Source organism: Topomyia yanbarensis, chromosome 1, assembly GCF_030247195.1.
Source record: "Topomyia yanbarensis strain Yona2022 chromosome 1, ASM3024719v1, whole genome shotgun sequence".
Classification (NCBI taxonomy): Eukaryota; Metazoa; Arthropoda; class Insecta; order Diptera; family Culicidae; genus Topomyia; species Topomyia yanbarensis.
The window spans coordinates 204,655,293-204,674,349 of record NC_080670.1 but is presented as its reverse complement, the minus strand read 5'-3'; the positions used below and the strand labels follow the sequence as shown (position 1 = coordinate 204,674,349).

Below are 19,057 nucleotides of genomic sequence, written 5' to 3'. Positions count from 1 at the left end.
CAATTCAGTTGAACTCACCCACTAAATGAAATGACGACAGTAGCGCTCCTGGTGGTGATATCTAAACTACCTTCGAAGAGGCATTGAATTTTACACAACTTTAACGCTTGAGAGCAGAGATGCCAGGTACACTGATTAATCTGTAATTCACAGATCTTTGATATTCTGCACAGATTTCGCCACTTTTTATGTTTTAATACACAGATTCCTGTTTTCATCAGTAATGTACAGATTTCTCAATTATTGCTTCGTGCAAAAACGAAAAATACAGGTCGCCACTTCACATTACCTAGTGTCCCTTCTTGATATGAACTGTGGTGCAGCGGTCCTCGTTAGAGGGGGGGGAGGGTCCATTTGGCATAACGTCGTTTGGACTAAGGCCACTTGGTGCAAAGGTCATTTAGCATAATCGAATAAAACAACAAAATTAAAGATAGATTGCCATTTGGCATAATGCTCATTTGTCCTAATGGCCGTTTGGCATAAAGCCATTTGACATGATAGACATTAAACCTAATTCTTCTGGTCTATTCGATTAACCAGACCTGTAGGTCAATAATCGAAATGATAGGTTTACCAAATGGGCAATTTTCTGAGATGCCGCTGCCCGATATGGACTATACAAATTGCCCGCAATTTCCGAAAATACAGTCTTTGTAGATTGAACTTTTTTTTAAGAAGATCTACGCAGCCAACTGCATTTTTTAGCTTCTCACTTCCTTTTTAAAAAGAAAAGACGTTCCGGGCTGCCACATAGGGTGATCTACCTCGGGCCCGAGAGGAATCTATTAGTTGGGATCTGCCAACACAGTACTCTGCGCACAGCCAAACAACATGCTCGATGTCGTGATAGCCGTTCTCACAAACACAATGATTACTTTCAGCAAGTCCAGCGAAAGTATATTGATACTGTAACAGAAAATATATGAGCAAATTTCTGAGAAGGTGTTTTCTAGCTAAAGAAACTTTCTCTCTGATTATGGGCCCCTAGGAAAATCCACCATAAATGCAAAAGTGCGAAGTAAAACCAATGTCGAATTACAGTTCAAGAATCTTTATTAATTTTTCGAGCTTCTGATGCTGTTGTGATGTTCTCTATTTGGTTGAGACTGGTCAAGGACTGAGTTGTTCTCGCCGGGTGCTGGTCCACTGTTATTGCATTGCGGTACCATATTGTAGATACAGGGACTATGCTGTGAGATTTCTAATAGGAATGTAAACGTTTCAAAGAGGTTCCAAAAGTTTGTAGATAAGAATCATGTAGGGGTGGTCCGGTTTGCTATTACGTCTCGGACTGGTACGTAGGGTGAACTGCCTCGAACCAGAAGAGATTCTATTAGTCGGCAACACCGCCAAACAACACGCTCGATGTCGTGATGGCGATTCCCGCAAACGCAATTATTACACTCAGCCTTACGTTATTTACGTTTTACTTTTTCCTTGATTTGGGTTTCGTTTTCTCTTTATTTTTTTTTATTTTTGCTCCATACTATTCTTTTTTAATTCCTTCCTTTATCTCATTTTGACCGCTAAGAAATATACTATTTTATTTGTATCTCAGAAAAGTCAATTTCTCCTCATTTTTTTCTTATTATTCTATCTTTATTTTACATGTATATTCTTTAAGGCATCGCAAAATTTTTTTTTTTTAATTCTCAAAGGCCCCCCCTCTCATATTGTGACAAATGTCAAAGTAAGCTCAGATGCCAAATTTCACATCATTTGGACAATTTTAGACCCCCGCCCACCTCGCTTGAAATTTTTGAAATTGGTGCTATGGGAAAATGTGGAGGAATAATATATTAAATGCTATAACTTTTGAAGTAGCAATCAGAAAATTACAATTCATACATCTTTTTAAAGGAAATAACCTTTGTATTGGAATGAAGATATTTCTGTTTCTAGAAAAATACGGGATTGTGGGGTACTGGGTCATTTTGGCCCCAAAATCCCCTATTTTTTAAATTTTTCTGCTCCGTGGTGCAAACCATACATGTTTTCCAGTTTTTCTAATGTGAAAAAATCTCAGAAATCAAACGAAACCTTTTAGACCTTTGTCCGAATACGAGAAGTTGGGGTTATAGGGCCTTTCATCATTTATATTAAATTTTATCATTTTCTCGTGCATATATCTGTTATTCTTCATTCAATTTTAATGTTTTGTACCTTGTTGAACGTGAAAAATTCTTATAAATTCAACAAAAATAGATTCGTTTGCGTGAAAATTCAAAAACATCACATTTTTTGACTTTAACTCTACAAACCACATTTTTTCATTAAATGTCGAAATACCTCAACTTCACCTATTTTTCCAGGCATGAAACTTTTCTCATGTGATTTCTAAGCGCATTTTTCACTATAATTAGTAAAATAACTAAAAAATTTGTAGTTAAATGGAGTTAATATGTGCGATTTTATGATACAAATGTGAAATCGAGACTATATGTCAGATAATTTGATGTTTCTGAATTTTGCCGGTAACGATTCGATTATTTCTATTTTTATTTTGTTCCCAAGGATTTTTCACGTTGAACAAGGTACAATTTATGAAAATTGAATGAAGAATAATAAAGATGTATGCACGAGAAAATGATAAAATTTAATATAAATGACAAAAGACCCTATAACTCCAACTTATCGTATTCGGACAAAGGTCTAAAAGGTTCCGTTCGATTTTCTGAGATTTTTTACATTAGAAAAACGTCAAAATATGTATGGTTTGCACAACGGAGTAGAAAAATTCAAAAAATAGGGGATGTTGGGGTCAAAATGACCCAGTACCCCACTTTCCCGTATTTTTATAGATACAGGAATATCTCCATTCCAATACTAAGTCTATTTCCTTTAAAAAGAGGTATAAATTGTGATTTTCTGATTGCTACTTTGAAAGTTATAGCATTTAATATATTTTTCCTCCACATTTTCCCATAGCACCATTTTCAAAAATTTCAAGCGAGGTGGGCGGGGGTCTAGAATTGTCCAAATGATGTGAAATTTGGCATCTCAGCTTACTTTGACATTTGTCACAATATGAGAGGGGGGGCCTTTGAGAAATCAAAAAAAAAAAAATTTGCAATGCCCTAATATTCTTATATTTTAGTTTTTTTTTTAACACAGCTATTTTCTCTATCATACTATGTTGCGTTTCGGCTTCGCCTCATCAGAAACCGACACTAACTTATTGTCGGAATAGATTAGCGCCGGCTTGACGCAAATCCCTTAAGCCGGCGCTAATCTATTCCGACAATAAGTTAGTGTCGGTTTCTGATGAGGCGAAGCCGAAACGCAATATAGTATGAAATAAGGATTTGTGCCCTCCTGTACAAAGACTGGTTTTTACCAACAAATAACTCTTTTTATTTTGATCCCTTTTAATTATTTTTCTTATTCTGGATCTTTGTCTATGTCTTTATATTTTGCCTACGGTTTTTTTCGGCTGTATTTTTCATTATTGTAATCCTTTAAATCATTTCTTTTTTACCTTTTTTTTGCCTGTCTCTATTTCAGTTATTTTTTTTTTAAATTTTGTGACTGTATTCTCAAGATAGTTTTTAGTCATTTTTGTATTTTTTGTCTTATTTTTGTCCTCATTTGGTTCTATTTTTCCTCTCTCTTACCACAGACCTACCATACATGATACTGAAAATAGTTCGCTAAAGATAATTTTACTCCAACTGACCCTTTGGTACAGGGCGACCGTCGGATCATCGTACTGCGTTTATTCTGCAAAGCCTCCCTACTAGTGACGGTTTTGTCTCGTGTCTAGCGATACTTCTTAGTTAACCAAGGAAGTGAGTTTGAACCTCCCCACCCATCGCTAAGTGTGACAAATGACTACATTTTTTGCTACTTACAAAGAAACCCCGAAGACAACGCAGTCCTGCTTGACAGGCGAAGTCGCTGCCCTACCTGGTTCACACTCGTTGACTGCTAACGGCTTTTTTTCTGGATCCTTTTCGGTTAGCCACGGGAGTTCTGTCTAGATGACGAATTTAGTTTTTCTACTCAAGCTGTAAGTGGCGGGTTATCCACTACTTGGGTTCCTTTGACCGGCCGACCCTATCTGTCAGGGCGGTCTAGTTGCCTCTACGAAAATTTCGGATTTTCGTACATGAACAAACAAAAGGGAAGCAAATTTATAAATTTATCGACTTTTATTTCCTCTGCTGTACTATTCACTGCTGGATCTCGTCGATCTGCTGCTACATTTACTGGGAAGACGGGCAATTTCTTCTAACCGACTCCCGAAACTCCAGCGGCCGTGTTCTCCTGCTGATAACGTTGGCTGCTATCGCAGCAGTTCTTGGCGCTTAGCTAGAGGGGTGAGCACAGCTCCTTTGTTGGAATCTCCCTAGCGACGTTGGCGAACTCGACGCAAGTGATCCCGGAAGTCATCGTCATGACCTTCCCAGGGGAACCTTTGCCCGTTCTGCTTCGTTCTACTTGACTAATATCTATAGAGGAGAGCTTGGCTCGTTCGACTTATCCTCTATATAGAGAGAACGGCTGATGTCGCGGTTCCTTTTTGATTAGCCGGAGAAGCGAAAGCACTCATTTAAATTTTACAAACGTGAAAATGAACAGCGGCGAGAGCATAATTATGCCATAACAAATACAGTCTAGGAAGGGATATATCCCCACCCAGTGCCAAATTGTTACCCTGACGGGTTACCAAGCGAGGGAGGAAATCTGTTAAAGAACACTTCACAGAAGACCGTCCAAAGTTGAAAGTTGTTCGGCAACGAAATGAAAATAGATGCGGCTGCTTTCAAATTGGACAAGTTATGTCATACTGACGTTAGTTTTTTTTTTGCAGAAGCAGCAGTAGTAGGCCACGACCAACAAACAGCTTCAGTTATAGGGGTGCGTGAGTCCAGCGTTGTTGTTTTTTTCTTCTGCGAAGCAAGCCATGAGTTATGTTCAAGGGTCCTTCTTCACAAAGAGAAACGCACAGTTGCCCTGTTTCGAAGCTGTCGCTTTCTTTCAAACCTGTGTGCTGTAAAAATAATGAGGGTACTAGAACTCAGCTATTTTTAAAGGTGACATATCCATACGTCAGCAGCCGAGAGGACGAGATAATGCTCTATGAAGGTCGCATTTTCTGATGTGTGAATTAAATTTTTCGGTGCGGAAGGCTGGCAAGGTCGTTCTGGCTTTTAATTAGTTCGTCGTGCTCATCAAGTGTCAACCCTGAGCCGGTAGTAGGTTTGGCTCCCTACAATGTCCTAGCTGTAAAGTAGTTTCCATGAAACTTCCTGAATCAATTTTCTACTTTGTGAGTTTGTTGTCTGCAGGCTTGAAGTGACTACGGAGAGAAAATTAATGCATGTATGAAAAGTTTATGGCAGGGTAGGCTTAATGCCTAACGAGTACGCAAACCGAGCACAAAAAGGCATTTAATTTCGAAAATGCCCATGCGAAATATTGAGAAAAAAAATTACGGTAGCTAAAAGTACACCGCCACCACCATCCAGTACACACGGCACCGATCTAGTTATCATTGATTAAAATCACACCATCATAGTTACCACCGCCATTCAACGATTAATTTGAGTTCGGTTGCGTCAATAATAACAATCCTCTCTCGCTGTGCGCGCGCTATATTTCTAATAAACTAGTCAAAAGAGAACGGAACATCCCACGGGGGGATACATTTCCTTCCCTCGGTATTCAATCATCGTCGTCACCAAATCAAAACTGCTCTATTTACAGGAAAAACGCGCACACATCCGCCAGTCTTCGAAATCGTCGCAGTCCCGGATTGCATTGCTCTATCCCGTCCGGGGTACTACTATTGCACCATTGATTCTCGGATGACGACGTTGTTTGTGCGTTTTATTCATTCATTTTTTTTTTCTCCTCTGTTTCACTAACAACTGTTTCCATGTCGGTTTGTCGTAACGTTTTTTTTTCTTCTTCCATGGCTTGCTATGTTATCACATACATACGTATATAAATAGTCACTTCGGAAACATCCGGTGCAACTGCTGATGGTATCCGGATGAGTTCGTTCTCTCTCTGTTTATATGTGTGGGTGGGTGGGTGTGTATCGTCATTTCTGATACCCCCCTATTCGATGCAAACGCATGGTTGCTAGGGTGGTTGACGCTCAAACATCCGTTAGCCGTTAGATAAAAAAAAATCACTCTGTTAGGATTAGGCTATTCCAGCACTCATCCATAGATGAATTTACTACCCTAATGTTGTTTATGGTGTAGCTTTTGTTCATATCCGCTATCCGCTTTTTTCTCCGTCCTGTTGTTACCAGCACTTGGGATAAGTATCATCCCTAGGACATCGCAGCGTGCCATGATATGCAAAATATCGAAAGTGTCAAAAACGAAATTCATTGCTACCATGGTTCCAAGCTTTCAACTGCGCTGAGAGCAACTACAGTCACTTTGGTTCAACAGTTTCCGTAGCTAAATCATCCGCCTGTAAGGATGATGGAACGTATCGGAACCGAAATCCTGAATGACAGATTTATAACACACAAAAAAAAAACAAATCCAACGGTATGCAGGATCGGAAGTTTAAACTAGTGAACATTATCCCTAACGATCCAATCCCGTCTGACATCGGGTCACTCGAATCCTTATCATCGTTTCCAACGCAGCAATATTAAACAACCTAATTCACATTTAAATTAGTCTGCTCTGTATTCGATCCGTTCGGTAGGATGAGGGAAAAGTTTGGGTATTTATTTCTATCCCGAATAACTCATCCGCTGGCCGTTATGTCAAACGCAGAAAGGCTTTTTGTTTTCTCCCGGAATCATTTTCAATAATTTTCTCCCATCTCCGTGAAAAGTTTTAGGTCATACTTCCCGGTTAAAATTAAATGAACCTCAGTAGGCGTTTTCTTTCGAACGGCGGAAGCGTTGCTAAATTGCCTGAAACCGGCCTTATCCTAACCTATATAGATGTGGGACGCGAATAAAAATTAACATAATTGACATCCCGGAAAAGCTCTTAATTCGCCAACTCAAACAGGCAAGTTTAAAACTTCAAATCAAACATGAATGCCAAATTAACATTCCTGAGCTCGTTCGGCTCCCGCAAAGCTATAAAACGCTACGGTGAAAATCCATTCATCAAACGCTCGGTTCGTAATAATTTATTCAGCACCCTTTTTCATCACCTAACCACCACCCTCCCACCGAAATACAATCACCATTCGTTTGTCCCTAATTACGGTTCACACGTTTCCGCGTCCCTTCCAATCCCTTCAGCACCAGCGAATCCAACCGTTCATACAGATCGGTACCTTGAGCCTCCCGAAAGTACTCCGCCAGCTTTCGCCCATCCAACCGTTCATAGTCCGACTCCTCGCCGAGGGTAACAAACCCACTCAGCTCAAAACCGGCCACATTAAATGGGGAAACCTGTTTGTTTTCACATAACCTCAACCGGGGATAGATCAGTACCCGTAGGGTGGTCCGCGCGGCATCCCACGTTAGGAATAGGTTGTGACCGATTTCGGCTGATAGTAGCGTGCTGATTAGACGGGTGGTTCTAGTGATAAAAGTACCCGTTTCGGTGGATTGATCTTCCAGTACGAAACAGTAGGCTTTGGCTGGTTGGTTGTCAAGGCGATACAAATGAGATCCTATTTTGGTTAGGGGCTGTTGAAAATTAAAAACAAATTTAAAAGTTTGTCATTTTCGTTTGAAAACATAAACGTACCGCATCTTCCACGTACAACTTTTGACAGACGTGAACCAGATGAAAGTGAAGATGATTCACCGACGCCATGGCACCGGAACTATTGTACCCTATCCGATAGTCACGATCCTCAAGCGACAGCATAAATCGAATGACGGCATTTAAACTACCAGCGGTTAAAACCTGCGGCAGGTTCCGTTCCCGATCGGGAACCAACAGCGAATGATAGTGGCTCAATGGACTGACGTTAACCAACACTGTCAACAGAGTGTCATCGATGCGAACTTCCAGCAGCACTTCCCGTGGATTCGCTCGGTTAAAGTTGAACCGATTCGGATCGAATGGTGGCTGCAAGCCGGCGGTGATTTCCGGTTTTCGACGGTCCGTCGTTCGTTTGCGATTAAGCTGGTGAAAGGTTGCCAATAGAAAAAAAAATCGGATGAAATATTTCACTTGAATGCAAGCCAGCATGATGGTCGCTCAATCTCGCCGCTTCGTACCGCACCACCTACCTGCAAGAGAAAATTGAACTCGCCGTCGGTGGTCACTCGCTCTCGTTCAATTGTCAGCTGGTAGCGGAAGATGGTGTCTGGTGCTGGCTGGTTGTGAAGCTTTGACCAGCGAGATTCGAGGATTTGTTGTAGGTTGGGAATGTCCTCCAGGCGTACGGGTGTCGTTGCCATTTTTACTTGGAATTTAACAAACAACGAATTAGTTAATTGTAACTTGAAAGAAAGATTTAACACGAACTGCAAACACGTCCGTTTCTCGGTTTGTTTATAGTGCAACTGCGATCTGAGTGAGTTCTCTTGCTTACTTGACAGACGACCTGTGGAGTGGAAAGCTGGAATAACGAGAGGAGAGAATAAAATGGTTACTCATTCGACAGTCGTGCGTTTGAGTGCCAGGAAAATAAAACAGCACTTTTCTAACACGTGTTCAATTACAACGGGCAGTTATGTTGAATAAATCTATTACCGAAATTTTCGGTTTTAGATCGGAATTGTATGGATTTTTGTAAGCTTTAGAGCGAACCTAGAGCGACGCGAATCTAAAAAAAGTAGTCAGCATATTGCTTTTGCAAAATTTTAGTTTAAAACTTCGACATCGAGAATTATTGTGCTGTCAGTTTATTTAACTGAATGGCAGTGGTGCCAGCTGAATTGATTTCCACCTTGTCTGTCAACTGCTACCAGTTTGTTGTCAGCTTACCGTAAACAACCACTGGCGGCTCCAGGGAGGAACACGACGGGGGGCACGTGCCCCTCATATTCGACCAGAAGCTGTTTTTGGTAAAAAGATATTTGCATTTTCCTACTTCAACATGCTAATATTTTTGAAGTGACCAACAAGGGGATCAGTTTGTTTTGTTCTTTGGAACACTTTTTAATAAATAAAAACAATTAAATTTCGTAACAAAAGTAAATTCGCATTTTTGTTAGTAACAAGCAATGTATAGTTTCTACTATGGTTGTGCTACCGGTAATACCGGTAACGAAAATCCAGGAATCCCGTCGAGCTTATTGTTGCTCATCTACGGGACGCCGTGCCCTGGCTCGCGCGCGTCTCGTTTCTATTAAATATAGCCTAGAGTTAAAACTTGACGAGAATTAAAATGCCATCGCCTCTAGAAATCTATTCGGTGATAACTGAAGCTAAATGACACACACAGTAGAATGACACAGTATAAGTAAACACAACGGTTACACTGGACGTAAAAGACGCCTTCAACAGTGCTAGTTGGGCTACACTCGCCGATTCACTGCACAGACTGAGAGTTCCCGAGTGCCTCTATAGGATTCTGTGGAGCTATTTTCAGAACCGGCAACTGATCTACGAAACTGTCGCCAAAAATGAAATATAACCGTGACAGCGGGCGTTCCGCAGGATTCCATACTCGGCCTAACTCTTTGGAATGCGATGTATGACGGAGTGCTGACGCTAAGCCTCCCCAGAGGCGTGAAGAGGTGATGCTCCTAGTGATCGGCGAATTAGAAATACTCTCAACAGAGGCGATAGATGTTGTGGAAGAATGGGTGTGCGAGACGAAGCTGGTGCCTCACCACAAAACTGAGATGGTTTTGATAAGCAACCGAAAGGCAGCAGGCGAGAATTTCTGTCGAAAAGTGTATCATCAACTCAAAGCGGGAAGTTAGACAACTGAGAGTAACGCTTTAATAGCAATATCGACCACGCTTGCGAGGGGGGGGGGGGTATAAAAGTGAACTCGGCAATATCTCGGAACACATCGGCTCAACAGCACGTTTAGGCTGATGGCCATACGGGTGGCTAGCGCGTATCGAACTTTCTCGTCAGAGGCAATCTACGTGATAGCTGGATTCCCTTAAATCTTCTACTCGAAGAAGATAGCGAGTGTTGTAGGGAACGAGGCACGAGAGGAGTCCGTTAACAAACCCTAATACCTTGAGCAAGTGGCAATATTAGTGAGATAACGTTGTAAACAGTGGATTGACTCATCGACTAATTCCATGCCTATCGGTTTGGGTAAACAGATCGCACGGAGAAGTGAACTTCCACATGCCACAGTTCGTGTCCGTCTGCATCGCGTGTGGTGATGTAGAGTAAACGCCTGAGCACATGATCTTCGAATACCCGTGATTCGAGCACGAGCAAAACGAAATGAGAACCATTGTCGGTGAGGACGACGTTAACATGAACAATATTGTCCAAAGAATGTGCGCGGACAAACAAAAATTGGACGCGATGAATAGAAAAGTTCATCAAATCATGTCGGCGTTGCAACAAAGAGGGCGAGAGGAGCAACGGCAAGCAACGTAGCAGTACACGGTTTCAAGTCGTTGAGGCACCGATAAATCGGAAGTTACACTCCAACCGGAATCACCGGACCGACCTTGGCACTCAACTGGTGCAATCGGAGTAGGCGAGATCCTTCCCCCAGAATCGCAGGACTGACCTCAGCACCTAACCGACCAGCATCGTGATAACGGTTACGAGTGAACTTAAGACGTCTGGAAATTTCTACGTTGGAGTAGGCTACACACGCCGGGGACAAGTTCGAGTAGATCGTGAAGTAGCTATCACTGATAAATAGCCGTCAGGGCGCCTGTGAACTGGAAATCAACCCTTCGCCCGGAATCACAGGACCGACCTCGGTATCGCCCCGGGTAGCATCGCTTTAAGAAGATCTTCCAGTGCCGTGGAACTCTTCTTCGTCGGAGTAGGAAAGATCCACCGTCGGGGACTATTCCGAGTAGTCCGTAGCGAATCGCTAGCTTCAATCATCGGGGCACCAGTGAACCGGACGCAATCCTCCACCGGAATCGCCGGACAGATCTCGGCATTCTACCGGACTACATCGAAGCAAGAATAACGCGTGCGTCAACGGTTGCGGGAGACAACCTTTCGTCCAGGAACTCTTCACCGAGGTAGGCTAGTTCCACCGTCGGGGACTATGCCGAGTAGCACCGAACGCGACAAACCACCAGTATAGGGTCGTCGGGGCATCGGTAAACCAGAAACCACCCTCCAACCGGAATCGCTGGATCGGTCACGGCATCCAACTGGTCAACGCAGAGAGGAACGCATGTATTATATCATGTCGTGCAGAACTGATATGGCGGTTATGAGACCAGCGTACTAGCACGACTAGCTAGACCTGGAATCAGGTGAAATGCATGAATACAGCCTCCCCCCAAAGGAGTCATTTCAAATGGAATCCAGGGGATCAGGCAAATGTCGGAATCCTTGGTGGAGGTTAGATGAGTAGGGTTTAGTGTTATCTTTTCTGTTCTGTTCAGAGTCCCTCACTCTGGCACACGATGGATGAAATCACTCGAAATGGAAGACTATGGTTTAACTATTGAACTAGTGCTGAGTCGGCGTAGAAGCTTTACCATCAAGTAAAAAACACACAAAATTGAACCCCATTGACAACCATTGAAGCATCTCCTTGGTGTTATGCCAGCTGGCTAGATTTTGTCATAACGTAATTGGGCCATCATGGGACTGCTAATACTGACTTTCTTGCCAACAGGAACAGTTCCCTTGCCAAACCATTTGTTTCGAAAACAAACTTTATTCTGCTAGAAATCGTGAGCAATAGCCTTGTAAAATTCGACGGATTCGCCACATAGTTCAATGTTCAGTTTTTTCGCCTTAATGGCATAGATTTTTAACGAATAAAGCAAACATCAATTGTCCTAAGAGACTTCCTTGCGTGAAACCTATAGGCATTTCAACTAAGATTGAGCCTGAGCTACCAGCCCTTCAAAGAGGTTGCGTTAAGATGTTGTATTTCAATCAATGTCAATGAGTGAGCTTTAACGCTTCTCAATAGACTGACCTTTATTGGATGTGGTTGAATCACCACTGGTACTTGGACTTGTGCTAGTCGGTCTCTGGTTGGTTTTACGGAAATCTGCTTTTCGTGGAATTCGTCTGAATCAGTGTAATACAAAGGATGCCAATTTAAAGGATGACTTCGGCCGAATAGGCATCAATTGACTGACAGGACTTTTGTTGTTTGGAAAAATGGTAACTAGATCTTCGTGTATCCTCTGAGTTGCTAAATCAAGAGTCGCACAAGGAAGCAATATGGGTACGTTACTGTAGACGCTGTTATTCAAGGATGAAGAATTTGTATATGGTGTTGGGTCAGCAAAATTGCCCTATGACATTTGTGTAATCAGTAAAATTAAATTGAAAATTCGGTTGCGTAAAATTGACTTGACCTGACTAACTGGATAACAAAAACATTTACCACGTGTTGTTTATGTTAACAAAATCAATTGCGAAATGGAATATAGAAGAGAAAAATGAACAGTGATTGCATTCAAGGTTGATGCAATTTGTCTAACTATTCACCAATCTGTAAATAAAAACCGTGTTTAGAAACAAGTTTCCAAAACTCGACACTATTTTGTCAGAAAGGTGTCCCTCCCCCCTTGCCAACCGGTTGGAGCCGTCTATGTAAACAACCAGGTAAAAAGTGCTAAATTTGCCAAATTGCGAATAATTAGGGTAAGGTGGGGCAAATCCGACCGTTGCGGGTAAACCCGACCCCCCTCTGTTATCGAAAATCGGAAGCACTAGGCGAACTAATATCTATGTTGTCGGGTAGAGCATCGAAAATAGTCATAATGGCGGTATGACAGCATTTTATTAGTCTACATTGATTCTCTTGGCACTTGAAAAAAACCTTTCTAAAAAGTTTCCAATTTCATATATAACGAAAGTTACGTCACGAAAATCAACTTTTATCAGTCGGATTTTTGATTGGATGGTTTGCTCTAGATACCCGTTGAGCCTGCCTGTTTCTAAAATAAATTCCGTTTATTTATTTTTTTGCTTCTTCCCCCAAAAGTAAACTAAGCATTCTATGGACCGTGGGATGAAAAACGGCCATTTTATGCTGAAAATAATGGTTTGAAGTATTTGATACAAATCTTTCGGTATTGGTAGGCTTACCATATTTTTCAAAATTCCAGGATCCTCCCTCTCGCTACAAGGATATCTAAAAAGGGCAATTTGTTATCTTTCTCTTCCTCATGTGTAAACTTGATATTTTTAGGTATGTTGCTAATGGCTTCCAACATCTGGGATACCTTTTTACGTTTGATAATGTAGAAGATTTCACAACGTATTTCCACCAGCTGCAGCGTTCTGGTAACACGCCTTTTTCCTGCAGACATTCTTCTAGGTTTGCCATGAGAGTGGCTTACCCATTGGGGCACCCTTAGTTTGTTTACAGAAGACACCTCGAAATGTGAAAGAATTTTCTTCCATGTAATAGCGTGTAAGTTTCATATAAGCTCTTACTTTTCCACCGATTTTTACCGTTTTGTTGGAGTAACCAATCCTCTTTAGAAGATTAATAAAATCTTTTACGGGGACACTTTGAAATAAGGCGGTTACATTAACAGAGACCATTATTTCTTCCTTTTTGATTCCACTGATCGGTTGGGGGTTTTTCAGACATATTTTGAATTTTATTTACGAGCCATTTTGCAAGTTTTTGGGTTGCGGCACATATTGCTGAAATAATTTCGCTGAATGGGTATGAATTTTTGGAAGCTCTTTCATCCTGGGTAAGGAGGGGTTTGAAACTTTTAATCGAACTAGATATTCTCCAAGGATTGGTTTTTGCACTCTTTGAGGGATTCATCCACTTGTTTGATCATTAACGAAATAGGTATAACTGTTTAATAAAGAGATGTCAGCCATCTCCGGATTAGTACGCTCTCGTCAGGTGACGGTTTTCGCAGCACATCTGAGCAGGTCAGTTATACCACGAAGATTGGACAACTAGCAGCAATTGAGAGAAAAAAACAAGAACGACATGACTCAGGACACCCTGACTTGCATTGCTCGAACACTTGGACCGCCTTAAAATTACACTGATGAAGAATCAGCAATCAAAGCTCGCAGTAAAGGGGTACACTCTACACGACTCTCCTCGCTAAATTAGGTCAGTAAAATGATCAAGAAGGCCAAAAGGAAAAGCTGAAATTTCGTCCAACGTTCCGACGACCGAACTCTGGAGCAGAGTTAACGTACTAAATAAAGCAGCAGAATATGCATCGTTCTTAACCTAGAGGCAGATCACTCTAGAAATGTAAAACAAATTTGCATCAAATTAGAAAAAATGCATTTAATTTTCATTTTTGCATCTAATTTCACTCCTTCGCAGAAAATTTTGTTTAACAAACGTTCTACGCTGATTCACTTTGTTCGACGTTTTGTTGAATGTAGGGCTGATTTTTTGTAGGGTTTTGACGTCTTACACGCAACGCAAAATACATTTCGAAGCTGATTTTTAAAAATGCATCACAAATGATCTGCCCCTAGTTCTTAACCCTTCGGCACTCGCGTGAATGGCTCACCGAATGAGCAGCCGCTGGTGCTGAAAGAAGATTTCTCTAGAGTTTCTGAAGGTGTAAATATAATGGCGCGAGTGCCGGAGGATTAAAATAGACGGAGGCCTAATTTATAACCCACTGGAGATTGTTAATGAAAAGCTTTTCATCTTTATCCACTGACAGCGCCCTTCTTTTGTCAACCGGAAGAGGATTTTGGAATATCACCCAAATGCTTTTAGTCCGGACATGGGCAGAATTCCAATAACCTCTTCTCTGGTTCTAAACAGGACCACACTCTTTCATCGACTCACGGAAAAGTTCGCTACGGCGGCACCTGCCACCGCTCGCCATGAAAATGATGATCAAAAGCATTAATCAAATCAAGGGCAACGGTCTAATAGAATACTCTGTTAGACAATTGCCAACTCGCGTGCTGACAAAGCCTTGGGAACCGGTAAATTGGAGTGATATCATCAACATTTTTAGATCCCTTTTCAAAGGACCATCTTCCACTCAGTACCCTTGATGCAGTTGCATGTACTGCTGAAGCTAGGAAAACTCTTTCCATTGGGTGGGCGTTCCGTCATTCCGGGAAAATATTGAAAATGATTGCATCCTACTCCAGTCGGCGACGAATATATCGGATCTTTACCAGCCCCTGGCTCAAACGCAGACTAGATATTAGCACCAGCATCACTAAGTCAACAGGATCGGGCGTCCTTCCTAGTGTGACGATAGACCTTCAAAGATGCCTTCAAGCTCAGGGACGAAATGGATGCCGGGTGAGCGAGATAGGGTCGGGTCTCGAACCTTGTCTCACTTGATAGTATTGGCTGCAAGCCACATCCGTTACGGATGGACAGTATTACAATCGCAGACACAATTTTCTTATGATTATCATGTGAATCGTTTTCCTTTTTGCAGTTGTTCGATTCGGCCAAAGCTGTTTCAAAGCTATCCAACTAATTACAGGCTCGCAAATCGTGACTCACTGGTTGGTTTCTTTTTTACTGGACCCCATTTTGTTAGACCACCACTACGACAATTGTCTAACTAAAATGCAAATGGATATCACAGTCTCATGTCAATTTCAGTCAATGTGGAAATCAAACTGAGAAAAGTGAGATGCAAATAGATGCATTCACGCAACTAACATCGCCTTTGGCCATTTTAGATATCTGTCAGTGATCTTAGATTAGATTAGCATATTAGAGTTAATTAACAAACGTATAAACGAACGAGTTATTAGCGAAAGAGAAAGTAAACAAAGAGAAACTGTCATTTTCACTTATGATCATTTGACATGTTTGGCTAGAAATGGTGTTAGGCCCTGCCTCACATATATAATTGCCATGCTTAGAAAAATTCTGTTTGAAATTTCTAAAAGATTTGTTAATGTATTGGAATTTTGAGAGTATTCTGTACAATCCTGAAATTAAAAAAAAAGGCCGAAAATTAGTTATCCGTAAAAAAAATCTGAGTCCGCAAATGAAAAAATAAATCTCGAGCGTTTTTTCAAAACGTCATATCTGCAATGAGTTATTCTCTTTGTTTACTTTCTCTTCTGTTAATAATTTGGTCACTTTAACATTTATCCCTCAACTCTTTGCATAGCATGCTAGTTAAAACCACCGTCTTTCGATCTGTACTGTAAAATAAGTGAAAAGTGTTATAGTGACACGGTAAAAATCGAAATAAAAAGTAAACAGAGTAACTCATTGCAGATATGACGTTTTGAAAAAACGCTCAAGAAATGTGCGATATAACCGAAAAATCTGAAAATATGGCAACCCTGACGACAGATTCAATGCTGGAATGGTGAGAGAAGCGAGAGTATCAAATGGTCACTCATTCTCGACAATCGCGCGTTTGAGTGCCAGGAAAATAAACAAAACAGCACTTTCCTGAAACGTTTCAATGGGCAGTTAGTTTTGCAGTTGCGTGGCGGCGTGATGTAGCGTAGTGGCTTTTATAGTACGCAGCCAAATCCTACACGTGCGTGCGCGATCCAATCCGCATCGGTTATCAGAATCTCGTCGAGCCCCGTTCAATATATATGCTCTCAAAATCTTCCTTAAATTTGCCAAACTAATTCCAATCATTTTCCTTTTTTTCTTCCAGATCATCTCCGACTACTGTAAAAACCACCATCTGTACAAACCCTTCTCGCACATGGTAATCGATTTGTTCAAGGAAGTCGTCGCATCCGTATCCACACGAATCGAGATCAAACAGGCACCACCCGCTGCATTGGTACCTCCTCCTCCCTCACAGCCAAAACCCCTAACTCAACAACCCGCACCGCAACAGCACAAGCCGATAACAACCGAGTGCTATGAGGAACAAAAGTAAGTCACTTCCATTCGTAATCAACAAACAATCCTTTATTTAGATTCCAATTTTTCCCTTCCTACAGAAGCGACACCGACTCGGGTCGCAGTTCCGACCACGGCGAACTGGAGATCCATCGGAAACTCGCTTCCACAAAGTCCGCCCCGATCAACTACGGCATCACCATCAGCGGGCACGATCTGGAACAGGCTCGCTATTTTGGCTCAACTGCTAACCTACGGGTAAAGCGAGCGGAACAACCACCGGATAACACCTTAGCGGGAGACGTTGGGAAGTTTCGGTCGCTACCGCGACCTACCGAATCCGGGCAGCGTTTGGAACCGGTACGAAACTATGCAACGATTGGGTACTCGAAGAGTACTCGGGCAACTGCCGAAAGCGATCCGAAGAAACTGCATGTCGTTAGAAGACGTCACAATGCTGAGATGATGAGGAAGAGGAATGATTTTCGACGGAATACGATCGATGTGACGATGGTGGAGGTTAAGATGGCGGAGGTGCAGAAGCAGCAGCAGGCAGCTGGGCGGTTGATGCGAAGTCACACCCGGTTGATTCCGTCAAAGTCGACCAACCAGCTGAATTTGATTGGTGGTGGGAATGACTTTCAGCGGAAGATCGACGAGATGAGTTTTAATGCGACGTCGATGCCGAGTGAGTTGTTTTTCGGGGTGGTTGGAAGTAATAAAGTGGTGATTGATTATTGTTTCGCCGTAGATCTTGGAGCTCCGCTGGTGTCGGTACAGCAGGCTAACCTGTTGAACGTTAGGCGTCGGAGAGACGACTATCCGCTGAGAAAATCGAGCAGCCGATTCGAAGCGCTGGACGAAGTCGGGCGGACTGTGGTTTTGGAGCTGTCCAAGGGTGGTCCGGAGTTTGTGCGGAATGCTAATAGTGTGCCCAAAGTAATCGATCTTACGGATGCTAAGGTAGAGGTTTTTGAGACTGAATTACTGGTCGTAGAAGGATTTCAAACACATTTTCTTTTCCCCCGTACAGACCCAACACCGCCGAACCGTGACAATTCTGATGCTGAATGGAGCTAAGGTCAGCATCGTCTGCAATCCTACAACGACCGTAGCAAGGCAGGTCTTCGAAGCCATCATCCGGATGGAGAAGCTGTCGGAAAATTTCTTCCTTGGTCTGTGTGCCCTGATCGGCGGTGACTTTGTCTTCCTTCCGCACGATCTTAAAATCTATAAGGTAGGTCACGGTTCTGAATTAAATCAAATCATCTCTGAGCTAACGTTTCAAAATCAACAGGTTGCACCGCAAATCTGGGTCAACACATCGAAAAAAGCCGCCTCGCTGGGTGAGAATGTTGTCTTCACACTTTATCTACGGATAAAGTTTTTCCTACCAACGTTACGCGGTGTCAGGTGGGCAAATTTAAACGAGCTTTTAAAGCTGCTGAAATTAACTCCCACTCATTTTTCCAGCTGTTTGGAATCCCGCCATCTCCTGTATCTGCAGCTGCGCAAAAGCATCCTGGAGCGGCAGGTTCTCTGCTCCGAGGACGATCTCATCACGCTGGGTGGACTGGCGCTTCAGGCGGAAGTTGGAAGCTTCAAAGAGAATGTGAGTGGGAAATGTTTCCATGAAATGTTTCCGTTGCCAGTTTGTTGGATTTTTTAAAAACTGATTTTTTCAGATGAAATACAACGAATACTTCACCATCTCGCACTACCTACCGGAGGAGGTTTACCGAAAAAAGAAGGAACTAGCAAAATACCTTCGCAATTCACATTTCTGCAAGCGAGGGCTGCACCAGATGGAGGCGGAGCACAATTTCATCCGTTACGTTCAGGAATTGAAGGAGTACGGGTTGCATCTGTACAGCGCTACGTGGACGACGGATGAGAACATTACGTTGGAAGTTTACGTGGCCATTTCGCTCAGCGGGGTAGCCATCTTCGAGCGTAATTTGAAGTTTAATCCGAGGGGAGCTCAGCAGGAATTTAGCAACGGAAAGAACTGCTTCCAGCGGCATCTGTACGCGTTCTTTGATTGGTTGGAGATTGAAAATATTTGCTTCTCGAAGCATGTGTTTTGTGTAGTTGTGCGCCGAACTGAAAGCTTGAGTCCGAAGGATAAGACCCGGGTCAAGTACAAGCTGCGAATGGATGGCAGGAAGTGAGTGAAAAAATATTTGTTCTAGGTTCAAATTTTCTTTTTTTTCCATGGAACCAGAATTCTTAGCGCCTT

General features: G+C 42.3%; 2 protein-coding genes across 2 annotated transcripts in view; one reads left to right on the top strand and one right to left on the bottom strand.

The window, feature by feature from the left end:
• Positions 1 to 19,057, top strand: part of LOC131689005 (uncharacterized) — a 261,847-nt gene that overhangs the window by 231,503 nt on the left and 11,287 nt on the right. The window contains exons 5-11 of the mRNA XM_058973729.1: positions 16,625 to 16,851; positions 16,920 to 17,506; positions 17,570 to 17,781; positions 17,852 to 18,055; positions 18,116 to 18,231; positions 18,292 to 18,430; positions 18,504 to 18,985. Of these exons, the coding sequence (XP_058829712.1) occupies positions 16,625 to 16,851; positions 16,920 to 17,506; positions 17,570 to 17,781; positions 17,852 to 18,055; positions 18,116 to 18,231; positions 18,292 to 18,430; positions 18,504 to 18,985 (1,967 nt within the window). The remainder of the gene's footprint in view (positions 1 to 16,624; positions 16,852 to 16,919; positions 17,507 to 17,569; positions 17,782 to 17,851; positions 18,056 to 18,115; positions 18,232 to 18,291; positions 18,431 to 18,503; positions 18,986 to 19,057) is intronic.
• On the bottom strand, positions 6,964 to 8,441 carry LOC131689021 (GDP-D-glucose phosphorylase 1). The gene is made up of 3 exons (XM_058973754.1): positions 8,177 to 8,441; positions 7,686 to 8,069; positions 6,964 to 7,624 (listed from the first exon to the last, which is right to left on the bottom strand). Exons 1-3 carry the CDS (start codon positions 8,345 to 8,347, stop codon positions 7,187 to 7,189), a joined length of 993 nt encoding a protein of 330 aa, XP_058829737.1. The 5' UTR covers positions 8,348 to 8,441; the 3' UTR covers positions 6,964 to 7,186.

Excerpts from the sequence above, each read along its gene's own strand:
- LOC131689021 (XM_058973754.1), bottom strand. The coding sequence starts at position 8,347 with ATGGCAACGACACCCGTACGCCTGGAGGACATTCCCAACCTACAACAA. Across the intron at positions 8,070-8,176 it reads AGTTCAATTTTCTCTTGCAG|CTTAATCGCAAACGAACGAC; the intron begins GTAGGTGGTGCG and ends ACCTTTCACCAG. Across the intron at positions 7,625-7,685 it reads AGTTGTACGTGGAAGATGCG|CCCCTAACCAAAATAGGATC; the intron begins GTACGTTTATGT and ends AATTTTCAACAG.